The sequence below is a fragment of the Pseudoliparis swirei genome, chromosome 16 (genome assembly GCF_029220125.1).
Source record: "Pseudoliparis swirei isolate HS2019 ecotype Mariana Trench chromosome 16, NWPU_hadal_v1, whole genome shotgun sequence".
NCBI classification, from domain to species: Eukaryota; Metazoa; Chordata; class Actinopteri; order Perciformes; family Liparidae; genus Pseudoliparis; species Pseudoliparis swirei.
In genome coordinates, this window is record NC_079403.1 from 16,292,758 (window position 1) to 16,311,228 (window position 18,471).

Consider the following 18,471-nt stretch of genomic DNA (forward strand, 5'->3'; position numbering starts at 1 on the left):
CAGCCTTTGCCAGTGCCCTGGTTGCATCCAACTCAAAACAATAAAGTGAACCAGGAGAACGATTATCTGAGCCACCAAGGCCGATGTTATCACTTAAGAACTATTTAGGAACAACTGGATACCAAACTATTAAATCAGTCTGGCCCTTTAACCTTCTAAAAAATGTTTAATGCGTGCGTTTCAGATATTTATATAGGTGTACTGGCAAGCTCCATCCATCATTTTTTCTGAAAAACAAGAATTTAATGTTTTCCCTCATCCGATGCCTGAGAGATCAGACATCCCTAAACTTTAACTTGAGCTGTGATTGACATGCACCCAGCACACTCCCAGTATTGCTTACGCCAAAAACAGGCTGAAGAAACTCTAATCTGATTTCTAAATCTCCGGTTATGATGGCTGCGGAGGGGAGAAGTTCACCCTCCCAAGGTTTACTCTCAATAATCACACAAGACAGTCAGGGGCGGTGAAGGTAAGCAATATCTCCCAGCCGGCATTCTGTTTGACGTCTCTTCAGGACCGTGGCTTCTCCTCGCTGCTGACGGCCCACCATCTGCTGCAGAGCCCGCCTCCATCTCGAAACAGGGTGCAATATTCGGAACACTTTCGCGAGGCGCTGTAGCTTCCCCAGTATGTGTCACTCTGCTGTCAGGACTTTCGATAAGCAGTTACCGTGTGGTCGGAAGAAAAACGGGACGAAAGTTTTCTTAATAAAATAACCTTTTTTTAATTCAATAATAAAAGAAGAAGATGACATCTGACGAGCTTCACCTGAAAATCAGTCAAACAAGGTAGAGAGAAATGTAAAGAGACGATTGAGACTTCAAAAAAAGCACACGTTGACAGAGTCTACACTCCGAGCACATCACCTGAGAGACAACCCACTACAGAATGAAAGCATGAGTCTTTTTAAATTGAGACTACAATCCAGACTGTTTCAAGTTCCAATTGTGCCACAATAACTACAAATAAACTGCCCCCCCCCCCCCCCATTTGTCTTTCTTTCTTTTCCTTTTTTCTCTCTCTCCAAAGGATATGCCAGAATAAGGATACAATTGGTTCTGCTGGGCCACAATATCAAGCCTTGGCATCTTGAATAAATAAAGTGTAAACACAAACGTAAAAAAAAAAACACCATTACAAGCATAACAACGCTTTTTTGTTGTTCTAAGTAAATACATATATATATATAGAACAGATGACACCATGACTTTGTGAGAACATTTTCTCCGTGCAGATGCTGTACTCTGACTCACCTTGCTGAGGTCATCGTTGTTTTGGGCCTCTCTTGGTAACGGTGGCGTCTTCTTTTGGTTTGGCAGATCGGGCAAATTGCTGCGAATTCAGTTAAGGTTTGTAGGCTGCCAACGATTCCACTACTCCATGAAGCATCTTCCCTTTTAGGCGAGACCTTTCAGCTTCTCTGAAGTACATCAAACACATAACCCTGTGCAGGCAACACCACCGGCTCCTTCATAAGGTCCCGTTAGTATCTGAGACTTCACACGTATAGCCATCCATCTACAAAACTAAACGCACCAATAGCACCACAGAGAATATGCACCAACACCCCGAGCTCACTGCGAAGTCCAATCCAGCTTCAGGCGCGAGTTCAGATGGATAATCGCAGACCGATCATCTATATTCGCATCCAATCATGTTTCACTGGCAGAGTTGTACGCAGCAGCAGCAGCCGTGGGAAACCACAGGGGCCTCTTCCTTGTGACACTCGGCCCCTCATTGGAATTGAATTCGAGAAAAGGGTTGCATCCGCTTGGATATGAACGCCAGAGGACTCCTGGCCAGTAGACTCCTGGACCTTTTAAGAGCTTGGGTCACCTTGCTGGGGTGACCCACCACCTCGGTGACGACGACCATCATACACATGAGTTGATAGATATCGGGTTAAATAAAAGGGACGGGGGAATGTGCGATCGGCTGCCTCTGCAGTGCTAGACCGTAAACTCTAAACTACAAGCATGTCATGCATTTCCCCCTGATGCTCGTTTTTTCCTTCTTCTTCCAGCTCTTTTATTTTTGTAGCAGGCTGTTTGAGGATTCTCTGGCAAGTGTCATGCTGCAGTCTCTAGCTAGCACTGAGAAAATCATGATAGGGACTCTAAACTGGGACCGGCTGTCCTCTGCCTAGGGCTGCTTAAATAGACATGAATCTTGCTCTTGACTTGTTGATGCTCCAAATAGAATAAAGCCCCTTTAAACAATCCAAGTCTACCTTAAAACACATGTCGAGTACCATGTTCTCCCCTTTGAGCACACTTGCAGTGGTATATTTTCAGATGGTTTTTCTTTTTATTCCTTCAATGAATCACCATACTCCAGTTTTCTAAGCAAATGTTGAGCCTGCTGACCGTCTGGTTGGTGGCTGAATGGCCCTGGAATACAGCTGCTACATGCAGGACAACATCTCCAACCAAATGACATCGCAGACTCTGCAGTTCAGTCTCTGAATAGGCCGAGCTAATTGGCTACAGGATGCACATCAAAATACCCCCGAAATCAATAGCCTTGTTCCATTAGACAAGGTCAAAGGTTGATGTGCAATTATCGCTATGGAAGAGCAGGTGGCGGGTCAGGGCTTCCAGAAGAGGAGTCCTCACCAAACAATGCATCGAATAATCAACGCACACCACCTCTCATCTGCCTCTTTGTGCATGTTCAGTGCGTCGTAAAATCCCCGTCTACAGCTTTCTTGTCTCGATTACCTTGTGGGTAACACTCTCCACATACTGTGACATAATGTGCTTATATATCTCCTATTTGTAACGGGAAATGGGCTTGTGACATGGAACAGCAGGTGAATATTTCACAGCAAAATGAGCCTCGACTTTAAGCCCTTCACCAACTTATCCTCGATGTTTCAGGGCATCTGTTGAGTAATATATATAAATATATATACACTACCGTTCAAAAGTTTGGGGTCACCCAGACAATTTCGTGTCTTCCATGAAAACTCACTTTTATTTTTCAAATGAATTGAAAATTGAACATAAAATAGTCAAGACACTGACAAGGTTAGAAATAATGATTAATATTTGAAGTATTAATTTTGTTCTTCAAACTTCAAGCTCAAAGGAAGGCCAGTTGTATAGCTTATATCAACAGCATAACTGTTTTCAGCTGTGCTAACATAATTGCACAAGGGTTTTCAAATCAGATATTAGTCTTCTAAGGCGATTAGCAAACACAATGTACCATTAGAACACTGGAGTGATAGTTGATGGAAATGGGCCTCTATACACCTCTGGAGATATTTCATTAGAAACCAGACGTTTCCACCTAGAATAGTCATTTACCACATGAATAATGTATAGTGTGTATTTTTGATTAATTTAATGTTATCTTTATTGAAAAAACAGTGCTTTTCTTTGAAAAATAAAGACATCTCTAAGTGACCCCAAACTTTTGAACGGTAGTATATATATATATAGGTAGAATCTGTGTGTTCAATTCCTCCAAATGAGGCTGGATTTCCACTGCGTGATGGGGGGGTAAAAGGATACGACGACGAGGGGCTTGTCGTAGAGAACGTAGCCGTTGGTTTCCCGCAGGGCTTTCTCTGCACTCTGCTCACTGGGGAGTCCCACAAAGGCCTGGCCTTTCATCCGGCCCTCCTTCATTAACACAATGTCAAACCTGAGAAGAAAGAAGCAGGAAAAAACCCAAAGCAGGGACACATCATTATCACTCCAGGCGTACAGCCAAAACCACACTGTTATATGTGAGGTATTCAGTATAGGAGGGCAATCGGAAAATACGATCTGCTGCTGTGACCACATAAAACAGTGGTCGTCAATGTGTGTGTGGCCCCGTTAGACCCGTCGGTTTCTATTCCAACCACTTGGTTTTTACTGATTTGCAACTTAAGCCTAAGAGAAGCAACAACCGTGAACCCTACATTGCACTTTTAAATGTTTATGACCGTCTAATATTTGGCGCGCCACAATTTAGAGGCGTTTTACCAAAGGCCAAACTGTTTCTGTGGCAGAGTTGCGTCTTCCTGTTCATCCCCGACATCTGTGTCCGGAGTCGGGCCTCTCTCCTCAACATCGGCTCGGTTTGATGACTCAGGCGGAATATTCATTTGAAGTGCTGCTGATGCGCAAGCATAAAATGCCCCTTGTGATCTCTATGTCAGGTTAGGTGCTTATTAATAACACAACACACAGTCAGCATGAATTACTAAAAACTCTCGGAGGAAAGGGACAAATTGCTGGAGTCAGAAATAGCTCAGGAAGATTTTTGATGGGCTGAAGCGCCACGGCAATAACAAACTCAGCCAGGATGCTGCGGCCCGTCCTGGTCGGGTTACATACATGTTTCTCTCGGCTCCTGACAAAGGGTTGACGTATCTCCCGTAGATGTACTTCAGGTCCTGGAAGACAAACGAAGAATGTCAGGAAAAAAACAGGCAATAAATACATTTGAATGCATCGTTGATTCTATTGTTCGTGCAGAAGAAAAGGTCACACCAAAAAACATAACCATGACATGTATTCACAAAAGAACATATAATTATCTAAAGTAATGAATGAAAACTGCAGAATGATGATCATCATCATCATCATCATGTAAACCAAAGTGGGTCAAGTGCTATAAGTGGACTTACTTTCTCTTCCACTTGCTTTGCAATATTCTTCACGTACAGTCTGCAGGTTGGCTCACCCGCTTCATATTTTTTAAACACAGACATCCGTTTTATCTCTGTTTAAAAAAAGAGAGGAGCATTTCAAAATACATGTAGAAAAGAATCATTACAGAGCTGCTCTATATAGTTAGATTTACATTATCATATCCTGGATGTAGACGGGGCCCGATCCAATCACAGCACGGAACGCAAGAACCACTGTTTTGAAGAGGATACTGGTGTGAGCGCCTTAAGAAGAGGACGTGTTCTCCTGATGTCGTGCAGCATGTACCTACAGGAACGTGCGGTCGCAGTAATGTTTGTCTTTGCTGTGAATGGGTGTAGAAATATTGATATCAATTGTGGATTTGCGCCCAACGGGTCTTTTTCTCAATGTTTGCATTTAAAGAGATGGAATATCTTCACTTCAATCTTGTCAACACACCAACTTTCGATGTGCTTTTGTATTCGCGTCGAGCCGTGCTTCTAGTCGCCGAACGAATGTCGGGCCAACAGCTCGTCGCCCGTCCTGATAAACGCAGCCGTTTGAGCTGGAGACGGCCGGGTGAGAGAGGCGAGATGTTAGAACAATGATCCGAGATGTTTAGATGCCCACCTCCCGCTGAGGGGGAACTGAAGCGTCGGGAACATTTCTCTCCGTGGTTCGACAGCTAACCCTTACATACTACTCAGTAATTTCATCCGTTGTTAATCTAAAAATATCGACGTAAAGCGGCGTGTGAAGGTGCAGCGCTCTTATCCAATTCAAGTGTCCCTCCGTTGACAAGCTGTTGCTCAAAGAATCAAGAGCAATGAACTGACTGACCGCCTCAGTTACATGACCAACAAGCCCCGGTAACGTTGGTTTGGTCCCAACTTCCCCTGAGGTTGATATTATTCGTCCTGGATACAAAAAGGGAACGGATGCAGATGACACTGCATCACTGGAAACAATGAATGTTTGGAGTACATTACGCGCTACGGAATTGTTTTGGGTGACACGTAATCTTTGATGTTTTGCACTCGGCGTTGGGCTGAGACGGCCAGCAGCAGATTGCTGTTTCACATCTCTCCTCCGTCCTCGTCATCTCGGCGTGATTTTAATCTTAGAAAGGTAATGCTGATGAGAAACATTTTGTTTAGCTCGTCTTCCTCTCCAAGGGTTGGATTGGTTTCTTTTGTCCAGTTTGATTCTCTGCCGTTGGCTGTGGCTCTTGCTGCTCACACTAACTGGCAGCAAAATCTGTTGCTGCTTCCGTCGGTCTTGCATCACTTAGACACAGAACACAGTTTCTGAGAGGATATGCGAGTGACTACGGTCACTGTTGGGATCTACGGCAGCGAATATCTTTATTATTTTCAAACATTTTCTAACGTGACAAAAAATGCCTGGATTATTATTGTTAGAAGTTCCCTACGCTGCGACATTTATTCTATTCAGATATTCAATGTGTTGTCTCAGTTTTGAAAACTAAAATGTTTTATTAATGCTCTGATGTGCACAGCTGCTGTGATTTTTGAAAGTTCCCCACTGTGGGACGAATAAAGGTATATATCATATCATAAAGTCTAAAAGGTCTGGTTTATTGATATTCCCCATCTCTAATCGGTGCTTTTCGGGGCGGCTGTAGCTCAGTGGGGTAAGGGGGTCGTCCTGCAACCCCAAGGTTGTCGGTTCGATCCCGGCTCTCCCCATTAGTTGTTGCAAGTCGAAGTGTCCTTGAGCAAGGCACTGAACCCCCAGTTGCTTCCCGGGCGCATCACTGCAGCCCACTGCTCCTTAATAACTAAGGATGGGTTAAATGCAGAGAACTAATTTCCCCTTGGGGATTAATAAAGTATATATCTCATCTCTCTCATCTTTAAGACGGTTCTTAACCCCTCCCCCGTGTGGCCCCTTTGCGGTTACCATCTCTGGAAAGCCGCCCTTTCTCCAGCTCCTTCCTGGAGACGACGTCCGAGGGGAGGTCCTGCTCCTCGTCGCTGTGCTCCTCCTCCTGTTGGGAAGCCTTTGCGGTGGGGTAAAGCTTCCCGAAGCCCTCCGCCTCCACCGCCTCACGCCTGCTGCTCGGGGCGAGCTCCCGCTCATCTGCTTCTGAAGGGGACACAAGCGGCGGACACATCACCAAGCAACTCACAAAGCCGTTGGCGTATTCATTTTGACACCGGTGATGTGTGTCACTAACATACCTGCAAACTCATGAGGGGTGAAAAAGGTGACAACAGGGGGGGGGCAGGTGACTTCTTTTTTTGTTGTCTCCACACCACATCCACGTTGTCTGATGACACCTCAAAGCTTTTATAACTACGGTCTTTTGATTGTTCTGACTGTAAATCTAAATAATAATAACAAACATTTTAAGAAAAAAGGTCCTCTGAATAATTCAGTGATCGGGCCCTAATAATAGTAAAAACAACTTTACATTATCATTATATATAATATGGTTAAAGTCATTCATTAACCAACTTCCTTTTTTTTCTTCTTTTTTTTTTACTTGTGTGCTCTGCTGAGCTTTGAGCCTGTTCCATGATTCTGTTCCATGAACCTGTTCCATGATTCTGTTCCCGTTCCATGACTCTGTTCCAGGAGTCTGTTCCTTCGACGTGTCCCATCGAAGAGGTTTTAATGCGAAGATCACCACATCGCATGTTCTCCGTGTCTCACTCCAATCTCATAAACGCCGGCCGTCCAATCCCCCCTACCCAAATCAAAAACTCTTCGGATCTACACTATTCACGTGGATGACCTATTTTGATTTCAAAACGGCGAATTTCGCCGAAAGATGACAAGTTTGCAGGTATGCACTACGGTGGATGATGGACAAAACAGGAAGCAGCCACTCTGCAGACCAAACGCAGATGGAAGCTTTCAAAGTTTCTCACGACCGCAGTTGGTGGACAATGTTTTTTGTCTTCCGGAAACCAAAACACGCTCGGGGCGGGAAGAGCAGATGCAAAATCCTCCTAGTCAAAATGAGTTTAATGTATTGTTTAAAATATCGAACCGTAGCCTTGTTATAAACCGATTGAGTTGGAAAGAGGGATTTCTTTGTGCAGCGGTTAATACGATGAATGCAGTCTTTTGCTAGAAATAATGTTGCAGTCAAATTGGTTTGTGCTGAAGAAGCCAGTCTTCAGAGAGCGAGGCGTAAGGACATCCATGTCTGTCAAATAGAGCACTGCTGTAATCAAATCAAAATTCATTCCTGTCTTGTAAGCATGAGTTTGAAAGGCAGCGAGGAAGGACAACTCTCGAGGAGCACCCCCCCACCCCCGCCACACACACACACACAAAAAGATGGAATTACTAAGAGCAGTGAGCCTGTACAAATCTGAGGAGGCGGCAAAAAGGTTTGTCATAAAGGTGTGTGTGTGTGTGTGTGTGTTTGTGTGTGTACGCACCGGAGCAAGAAGTGTTGGGGGGCTTAACTGAAACACTCTCGGCGGAGAACTCGAGCACTGCTTTCAAAATCATCCCCCTCCTTATCTGCCCTCCCCTCCCAAAACTCCCCTTTCCATTTAAAGAGCTTGTTTATCGGATCACACGACGCTTTCCCAAAACAAGACTAATCCAAAAAGCCTCCCGTCATAGTTTATCTTCCTCCTGCCTTTAGGAAATCTTTTGTGTTTGACTTTGAGATCTATTTTCTTCGCCAGAGAGTGAAGTTGTAGCTAGAGAGAGGGGAGATAAGGCAACCGGGGAACTGCACAGCTGACAAGCACCGTGCTAATTATTCTGTGTTGATGCACTTACTGGCTGTGCAACACGTGGCTCCGTGGTCAGGGCTTTAACTTATGAGGATCAGACCACCTCCTGCTTCTCGGTGATAATGAACATGATGTATCGTAACAATCAAATCCTTATGGTGCCCGTCTCCCTCAAAAGAGACAAGATGTGCACTTTTCTGACAGACAGCCACGCTGCCAGCCGGGCCAGCTCTTCTCATTTTAGTGACCAGCTGATCGGACTTCCACATTTAAAGGATGGCTGGTATAATTTAGCCTGATGTGCATTGGCACCAATCAGTAATCAATAACAAATAAGAGACGGGAATGGGAGAATAATAATCGATACTAAAGCTGAACGATCAGCATTTTAATCCTTTAGTCAGTCGACAGGAAATTGATTCACAGCTACTTAACATTTCCTTCATTTATCAAGCAAAAATATTGTATTCCGTTTGCAATGAGCAATTTTTACTTTATTTATTTATTACATTAAATAGAAAGTGATTCTTAGGTGAATGAAAATAGCTGTTTAAGACTTCAATATATCGATTAAAGTCATGGCAACTACAACAGAGATCAGGGACCTCCTTGACTGGACATTACTTATGTTTAGCAAAGTGTCATAAATGGGAACAAAAGACCTTTTTGAACACAGACATATTCAATCTTCCTAGATGTTCACTGGTTTGCTACTTTTCACACTTGCTTATTGTCGTGAATTTAGTATTTTGGTCGGAAAAGGCAAGAACATTAACGACATCACCGTGGGCTCCAGAACATTGTGATTAGTTTTTCTGGAAGATTAAATGAATAATAAGGAAAACTGCAGGTATGCGCTGCAGCAAGTGAATACATCAGGTCAAAGTTTGGAATCAGAGCACTGACCTCCACCTTCACCGTCAGGCTGACCCGGCCCACTTCCTTCCACAATGGCCGCCACATCTGGAACTGAAATGTGGAATTCAATTTTCCTCTGGCCGGCCGGGTGGGGCTGCTCGAACACATCGGAGGGCTGCAGCACTGGCGCACTGAGGACGGCAGAGACAATCAGCATTCTAGAAAGTTCCCACAATACACCTGGCTCCAGAGAGGCTCATGGGTTTGGGAAATTGTGTTCCGGTCAACCAGAGATATTTCCAATTCTACAAACATGCAGAGACACTGAGGCGTGTGTATGTGCGTTTGGTTTAGAAAACAGAGTTTTTGGTCAGTCGTTTAAGGGAGTGTGTGTTTGCATGGCGGGGAAACAATGCACCACTGAGCCACAAAAGGCTGTCCCTATGCAGAATATACTCTGGAGGTTTCCGTCCTCCATTTTCTTTTAGCTGCCTTAGAATTGTAAAAGCGCAGCCGCTTCAAAAACGCCTTGGCAAAGACGCACTGGGCGCAACCAGACGATAAAACTTCATTTACAAAATGGATTCAAGCGGACGTCGCGCTCTTGCCCTTGCTGTGTTGTGGGATGAGGAGGAGGAAAAAGCGGTTTGGGGTTCAAGATATATATATATAAAAAATAGAGTACGGCGATTACCACCATCTATTCCGCGAGTTGTGTCTCGATGACGAGCGCTTTCAGTTGCACTTTCGGCTGAGCTGGAGTCAGTTGGAGTCGTGTTTTCTATTTAGAATTATAAAGCACTTCGTCATTAAATAGTGCTAATATGAGTGTCTCGTCGGAGTATGATATTTTCTTTTGAATTTCCCTCTGTTCATACCACACGAAAGCAGGAAGGAAAGCCCGCCTCTTGCTTGATCCGATTGGCTGCCTTGGCCGAGTGTGACATTGACGAGCTATTATATTATAATATTATAACTGTAATGCACGCCTAAAATACACTACGAAAACGTGCCGCGGAGCATTTAAAAGGCTGTACCAAAGGAACATTTTTGAGAGTCATGTCTGGTGGGATCGACCCCTAGAATACCATCTATGCACGAGTGCCTTTAGTGTACCTCTGAGATTCTGGTTTGGGGGCATAGAGTATATCCTTGATCCTGGGCTTCTTTCTCTTTGAAGCCGTTTTGGGTCTCATGGGCCTCTTGCATGCTTGGTTGACCAGGCCCATCAGACGAACGATCCTGGAATAAAGCAAAGACAGGGATTAAGAGAGAAAGGTCTATCTTGGATTACCCGATTAATGGAGTTTAAGACATTTCCCTGAAAGCCACTTGTGATTCTAGCGACATTACGTCTGAATGAATGGCAGCGGCACTGCACAACAAAGATGAAAGTGGCTCCCTTTGCCTCATGAAGCTGTTTACGCAGAAATAAGTCCTCTAATTACTGGGCCACACCTCTCCTTGTCTTCGTCGTCCCCGCTCTCATACTCCGATTCTTCCCCGCTGGACAACTCCATCTCCTCCTCTGGCAAAGGGGGGTAGTGGGGAGGGAAGGGAGGAGGCATGGGGAAGGGTGGTGCGGGAGGCAGGAGCTCAAACTGCAGGAAAACGAAACAAACCCGGCTTAGCTTGCGAATGCCACTGGGTTCAAATGACAGACTTCGGGAGTGTCGTCCCCTGGTTGCATTGGTCAAAACCGGGCTTTGAAGATAGGAGAAGTGATTAGGCACGGCCGGCCACATGTCTATCATCACAGTTGGGGTGATCGATTATTCAAGGCTAAATCACAATGTGTTTGTCTTATGGAAAACGCTCAAACATTACCCCAACCAATAATAAAAGAAGACTGTGCTAAGAGGGGTGGTTTAATAGGGCTGTAACTGGTGCTTATGTTTTACCATCGATTCATCTGGTGATTATTCTTTTGGTTGAGGAAATGCTAAAAAACATTTTCACAATCTCCAAGAGAGCCCAAGTTGATGTCTTCCACATTTTATTTCTATTCTTACAACGTATTCACTGATTGCATTCAAGTATAAAGATGGTTGTTGGCACTGACGGGTCTTTGGGGCAGTGAATAGCTTCTTGAGTCACCAGGAAACCCAGAGAGACTTAATCAATAAGGCGCTGACGGTTGAGGGGCCTCTAAAGCTGGGAGCTGGTTAACCTCAGCGGTCGAGTTTCCTATCCTTGGACACAACCTCTCTAAAACATTTGAATAATGGCCTCTTAATAACAACGCAGATTTGCTTTTTTGTATACATCAAATAAATTATTCAGCCAAGAGCCTATTTCTCTTCATGCAATGAAAACAGGCTTACCATGGGGGGCCGGGCAGTGACTTGGCCAAACGGACACGGTAAATTCATCTTGTTCATCAGATGCAGCACCTGTGTTTTTGGAGATACGAGTATTAGAAAGGGGATTGCTGTATCTGAAGATTCCTCATAAAAGCTGGGTGGGAGCCGGTGATGTGAATATACTGCTGCTCTCAAAACAGGCGGCCGGGAACTGGGGCTCCATATGTTAAACAGATTGCAAGGCGTTTGCTTTTTCATTTAAAATACCAGGATCAAGGTGAGATTGAGGAAGAAGTGAGATAGCAGCGGTGAGGCTGAGCAGAGGCGGCTTGCCCGCAACACACTAGCACCACCAAGATGCCGAAGCTAGGAGTAGCAGCAGTGAAAACAGGCAGAGAGGCTCCCAGGGAAATGTTAAACCTATAACTCATGCCGCCCACTTATGGTTTATTATTAAAACTTGCTCCCCAAATTCAAATGTAAAAGGCACATTTTCACCGTTTGATCTTGAAGAGGTTGGATGCAGTTCAAAAGCCGTTGGGTTATTCATGTTTCTATTTCAAATGGGAATCTGAAGGCTCGAAATGCAAATTCTCACTTTTCCAAAATAATTAGGAGATTGTGAATACAGGAACAGAAACAAAAGTGTAATACAAAGAGATGATCAACACATGCATATCAAAGATGTGCGGGTATTGTACACAGAATAGAAATGATATGAAAGAAGCAGTATGCACTCACTTGGACGTAAAACTTTGGCACACTCATGAGGACATGTGTTATATTTGCCAGAATGCCATTAGAAGGTGGTGGGTATAAATATTTAAGAGTGGGATTCGATTGAAACGTCAACCTGTAGGAGAGAGAGTGAGAGGGAAAAGACTAAATTACTTTCAAAAAAGAAAGTCTGCCACTGTAACTGGCTACCTAAAATACAATACCCCCACACACACACACACAACACATAAAATATGTCAAAATAAAGGAGGCACGTGAATATGTGGTCCAGCCAGTGAGCTTCAGCGAGGTAGCTCATTCTTTAGATGACATAGCAAATATGAAAGTCGGCCATTAAGGGATGTTGGGACTAGCATGCCGTGTCAGCACCAAAGCTTGTCCTTATGTAATAATAACTTTTATAAACCAAAAGACTCAGAGGCCTAATAAACAAAGACTTCAAGTGGGGAGGGGTGGGGGGTCCAGTGTATGTTGTTTAATTTGCCACTTGGCCAGATGACAAAGAAATCTGTTAGCAGTTCTACTGGGACTGACGAACAAAGAACAAGAGGAAAACCGCCTATATTAGTCTATATTCATTGGATAACTGTGTCATAATGTTTTTGAGAACGCACTAACTTTTGCTGCAAGACGTCAATCATGAAAAGAAGAGGAAAATAAAAAAACGAAATGAAAGAAATGTAAAAATATCAATCCCGTTAATTGTATGATGTTGGCCTTTAGTCTCGGCTGCAGTAGTTGTCGTGGTGCCGGTCCATTTCGCCATACTGTGTGTCTGATTCAACACCAATGTTTGTAAATTTACTGAATGTTTAACTTAATCTGACCACTGTGTTAACTACATTCCTGTCTGGTTATTGTATCCATTTTCCTGTAACTTCATGTTTTAATGCATCAAATACAGAGAGCATCAAACGTTGCTGCTTGGTTCATCACAGAGTATAACTTTCGTCAGAATGAAAATGTCCAACTGTAGGGACACCCAAATGATCTCCAGCGACACACAATAAGAATACAAAATGTATGGAACCCAATCGAGATATCCCATTAGAACATATTCCCCTCGAGCACTTCTCGTAAACAACCCACGCTCCGAATACATAATGCAGGCATGAAAACGGGTCAGGAGTGAAAAAGGTGAGAAGGATAGGCGCGCGCGGGGGGGGGGGGGTGCTGGTGACTTCCACGAACATCGATGTTGGACGTTGTATGATAATCTGTAGGCATGGACGGATTAAGAAACCACGGGCCCCTGGGCCTGGATGTGTCAAGGCCCCCCCCCGCAAAAAAAAACCACATCGCTAACAAAACAGTCCGTATGGAACTACGGATCATATCATCATATCAATACAAAGTTAATAACAGAGACTTCACGCAAAGGCTCTGGCTTAGGGGCCCCCTGAGTTCATGGGCCCCTGGTGCCGGTAGGCTCGTTCGGTAATCCATCCCTCAGTAGGACTATTGGGGCCCTGTTACTGACATGAATGACTTAAGCCTAGCATATACCGGCTACGGCGCATCGTGTCATATCATCATATTCATATCAATACAATGTTAATAACAGCGACGTCACGCGCGGAGGCTCAGGCTCATGGGCCCCTGGGCCTGGACCCGGTAGGCCCGTTTGTTAATCCATCCCTGTCTGTAGGTCCTCCATTCTGGTGATCGGGCCCTATAATAATAGTAATATTGTGTATAATATGGTCATTCATGAACCAGCTTCCTTTTTTTTTGCCGTGAACAAGTCTTCAAGTCGTGAGCTCTGCTGAGCCTTGAGTCTGTTCCTTCAGTCTGTTCTGCCTCTTCCTGGTTGTCACAATCTTCTATACCATACCTGCCATAAATATCATGATACTGATACAATACCATAAAAACAGTATACCATAAATAAGACACTGGTATATTTATCTATAATAGTAATAAATAAAATATCTGTATGGTTCACTTTTTACCAACTTTTTCAACACTTAACAAATGGCAGTAATATTAGTATGAGCCTACAAGATATTAATGAAACTACATGGAGCCATCATAACATTGATTATACACGATGAGGCCGTTAGTCTCTGACCAGATGATACAGAGTTCATCAGGATGAGCAGCTGTAGAGTTACAGAACTTTACAGACTGAACTTAAACATTTCACTTCTGGCATCTTTTTTTATTTTTATTTTTAAAGCCGACAATTCCGCCACTTAACGCCCCTCTCTGTTAGCGCTGCGTAGTGTGCGCAGACAGCTTGACACGGAGCAGCGCGTGCGCTCTGATCGCTCTTTTAATGAAGTATCGAGACAAAAAATATGCTAAATCACATCGCTCTTAACGTTCGGGTACTTTGTTAGCATCGCTTCACCGTCCAGCGTGACAGCAACAGATGTAGCGGCTAACATACAAGCTAACCTAAACCACCAAACGCTGAAGACATCTTGACGCTGATTGGCCGAGACGCCGACATCTCCCATCAAAGATGTTCCTTGCCAAGAGAGCCACTCCATCTTTTCCCGTTCAATCACACACAACCTATAAACGCAATTGACCCCCACCCCAAAACCCCAAAACAAAAATCTAACCGATCCCACGATTTCACGTCAGTCAGTCATTCAAAGCGAAAACGGGGGCGAATTCTCAGAGGTGAGGAGTTCGCCTGATGGAATCGAACAGATCAGGAGGTGACTGAGCCAGATCCTATTTCAGCACACAGCAGGACGGACAGGCAGTCCTGGAGCGAGCCGGAACAAAGACCACCCGGTACCACCAACTGGCAGGACAGACGCTTCACGGCGGCCCAACCATCTAATTGGACCAAAAGGCTGCCGACGGCTCCTTTGGGACAGAGTGCATCATATGTGCACATCTAATTGTATCGTGTCATGTGGATGGGTAACGTCCTGGGTGTGGGAGATGGGGCCTGACACAGCAGAATGTAATTAGATTTTTTGTTGTTGCTGCTTTAACCTCACGAGACAAGAACTCAACATGCGGATACAAGTACTGGAGAGTGAAACACTAAACCACCTGCTAAGTATAACTGAAGCATTTTAATGTCATCACTCCAGACACGGGCAAGTGGCCTTATCGATGCATCAGCCAAACAACATATCATTCAAAAACCTGGAATGCCTTATCTCAATTAGGAATTTAGAAATGATCTCTGACTAGAACAGGATTCGCAAAGAACAGTTAATAGACGTGCGTTCAACACTCACCCAAGGCCCGGCGCAATGCCAGCCTCTATGAGAGGAATGTTTGGCTGCTTGGTCTCCCGTTTCTTCGGCTCTCTCTTGAATTGTTTACCACTGTAGAAAAAAGAAAGAAAAAAAGTACACATTACAAAAAAATGTCGACTGTGGCTTTCACCCGTGGCCTTGTCATGAATAAGTGTTTTCATGCTTGTTGTTCAATTTAGCTGGTTGCTGAGAATATGTCCACACTAAAGCCGAGTGAGTTTCACTCGAGCACCATGTGTAGATTTCAGTTAAAAGCGTGTTTAAATCAAACTTTTTTCTAATTGTGTGTTTGGTCAAATTAATTTGTGTTGTTTTTTGCCAATTAATGAACACAAGTCATGTCTTATCTGTAGGTGCTGAAAACAGGATCTCAAAACCACACAACTCGCCACCGACACAATCTCGATCTCACAGGGTGGTGAACAGCGCATATATTTACCTTTGCATTGAAAATGCGGAAGGTTATGTTTTGATCGCCGTGTATTTATTTATTTATTTATTTGTATGCGTGTTACTCGCATAGCTAAAAAAGTATTAAACCGAATCGCATGAAATTCGGTGGGATGATTGGTTATTATCTGGGGACCATTTGATTCGATTCATTCGGGTCAAAGGTCAAGGTCATGAAAAGGTCAAAATCTTCTTTTTACCATAGCACAGCAATTTTTTATCCAATTGGCATGCAACTAATGCCAACATGTTCATAATTCAATGCCCAATCTTGTGATATGCGAAGGTATGCGCTCTACCGAGTGCCCATTCTAGTTCAAATGTGCAATAGTAACATAGCTCATAACTACGGCCTGTGCAGATTGCGGGGGAAGAAGCAGACGACTTACCTGTCTGACACTCGTGGGTCCTTCAATACGGTCACGTGATCTTGGCATTTTGCAAACTCTGCGACAAGTGTATGATCAAGGACCTCCAACTGATGGAGCCTGTTGAGAGCCTACGACACACACAGTGAGGAACTGAGATTCACGTTTAGCTCTGACGTTATGCAAGCAAGGCTCTCTCACATATGACTACAACACCCTGCACAAACTACTCACTTTTGCTGCCGACTTCTCACTTCTAAAGGTTGCGAAAGCTGCATGTCTCTGTGGAGATGGAGAGGCGTGTTCAGGAAGGACAGCAGCGCAAAGTCAGCGGAGACACGACAGCTTGGTATGAGTGAGGCAAAGAACCTACCAGGCGACCCGTGTTCGAGAAGACCCTGACCGACTCCGCTCCAAAATACTTCAAGAGGTCCTCCTTCTCGTCCTGCCTGAGCTCGGCTGGCAGGCGGCGGATCAGCAGCGTTTTGCTGATGTTCGTTTGGACCAGGTCCTCACTCGTGTCCATTTCTCTGCGCGGGACAGCAGGCAGAGAGATGCTGCAGTGAGACCAACACAGGCAACAGTGCTGGGCAGCGAGTTGGGTCCTCTTAGTGTGTGACCCGTTGTATTTACTGGTAAAGTTATTGTTATTATAAAGGAGTGAGCAGAACAACAGCAGTCCTGCAATAACCACTCAAGCTAACCTGAAACTCGTTGAGGATGGACATAACATGTTACATTACACATATATGTCAGCAGTAATATTCTTACAAGCAGCAGCATATTGTAAATCATTAGCTATTATTACTGCTACTTGCATTTTTTTAAATCGAGGTTTATTTGAACACAGGTTGTCGCACTGTTTTCTGAACAGTGCGGCAACCTCACAGGGCTAAGCTAGCTCTAACCTTAGCTCAGCTCTAGCGAACCCAATATGCCAGCGAAGCCAACGTGCAGCAAGCCCCGAGGTTTATTTACCTTGTGATTTATGCCGTGAATAACTGTGAGTTCCCTTGTGATTCCAATACATTGGACCCAGACACTGGGACAGTCAAGTAATGTTTAAGCAGGCAATTCTGAAATACGTTTAGCGCACCAGCCCGCCGCGGCTGCAGGCAGTAAACATGTCCACTTCCGCGCACCTCTTCTTCTTCTACGGTGATTTCGGGATGATGACAAATAGCACCGCCACCTTCCGGACTGGAGTGTGGCGCCGTCCCGTAACATTGGTTCGATGTAGCGCGTGCGATGGGGTGGAAACTATAGCGAAGAATCACGAAACACACGCACGTTGAAGCAGAGCTGGTTTTATTGGTGATAGTAACAATGGGGCACACTTCTGGAATGAAAGGAGACTGCGAAGGAAACAATAAGTGTGTCTGTGTTGCAAATTAAGGCTTAAATATCCTTGCTCTGTGTCATGTAGAATAGTGCAAGGCTGCATTCCAGTGGTCGAAGTTGAGAACTAAAATAGCTATGTTAAAGATAACATAGCAGTCAGTTCTGGGCCGACTCTGGCTGTCTTCCGCCAGTGTCGGCTGACTCACGTACAGATTATCAGTGTATATGCCAGACTTGGTCCAGAAGTGGACGTAGCATTACAATATGTAGGTAGTAAAGCTATTACTGGGCCAAAGGTTGTTACATAGGTCATGGCCCAATACTATGCCGTTAGTTTTTGGCCCACAACACCGACTGAATGCAACAGTGTGAAGTATACATGTCGTTGCTGGGCCAGAACCGATAACACGAACATCAACCAGCATTTCTTTATGCCAGGTGCAACAGGGAAGGTTACATTGTTTTTAACGACAGCCTGTCCCGAACTGACGCACTCGTCTACATTTCACAAAATGCAATTGTCTTGTCCAACAAACTGCCAGTTAAATACACATTATAAAATAGCACATCTACCTAGTTTTTATTCCATTAGTTTTTATTAGTCAATCACTGTTGTAAAAGAAAGTAAAGCTGATCGTGTGAAATCCCGGGGGAACACCAGCGGGAGACCCTGATGAATATACCAAGCGCTCCTCAAAACCTCGACGTGGTTGGGAAACAAGTCTGCCTTCAAGTGCGCAGTGAATTTCATCGGCGTCAGTCCACTATCGGTAGTAAGTACAAACATATGTTAAAAATATATATTTGAGTCCCCACAATCGAAAGGTTGTCTG

General features: G+C 44.4%; 1 protein-coding gene across 3 annotated transcripts; it reads right to left on the reverse strand.

Moving 5' to 3' along the window:
- Positions 1-702: 702 nt before the first annotated feature.
- On the reverse strand, positions 703-17,416 carry rnpc3 (RNA-binding region (RNP1, RRM) containing 3). Of its 3 annotated transcripts, none has more exons than XM_056433673.1 (16): positions 17,276-17,416; positions 16,671-16,827; positions 16,532-16,579; positions 16,319-16,428; positions 15,459-15,548; positions 12,256-12,367; positions 11,536-11,604; positions 10,670-10,812; positions 10,328-10,453; positions 9,260-9,402; positions 6,555-6,740; positions 4,628-4,722; positions 4,335-4,393; positions 3,522-3,654; positions 1,257-1,335; positions 703-771 (listed from the first exon to the last, which is right to left on the reverse strand). In XM_056433673.1, exons 2-15 carry the CDS (start codon positions 16,821-16,823, stop codon positions 1,267-1,269), a joined length of 1,536 nt encoding a protein of 511 aa, XP_056289648.1. In that variant the 5' UTR covers positions 16,824-16,827; positions 17,276-17,416; the 3' UTR covers positions 703-771; positions 1,257-1,266. The 3 variants fall into 3 exon arrangements, with proteins under 3 accessions (XP_056289648.1, XP_056289646.1, XP_056289647.1); XM_056433671.1 differs by having other exon boundaries at positions 703-1,091; XM_056433672.1 differs by having other exon boundaries at positions 703-1,091; positions 16,671-16,854.
- Positions 17,417-18,471: the final 1,055 nt, after the last annotated feature.

What these genes read in the sequence shown, in the direction of transcription:
- rnpc3 (XM_056433673.1), bottom strand. Translation starts at nt 16,823, where the DNA reads ATGGACACGAGTGAGGACCTGGTCCAAACGAACATCAGCAAAACGCTG. An exon ending in TGCCAAAGTTTTACGTCCAA is followed by an intron (nt 11,605 to 12,255) that starts GTGAGTGCATAC and finishes CCAAAAACACAG; the next exon opens with GTGCTGCATCTGATGAACAA. An exon ending in GACGACGAAGACAAGGAGAG is followed by an intron (nt 10,454 to 10,669) that starts GTGTGGCCCAGT and finishes GCTTTATTCCAG; the next exon opens with GATCGTTCGTCTGATGGGCC.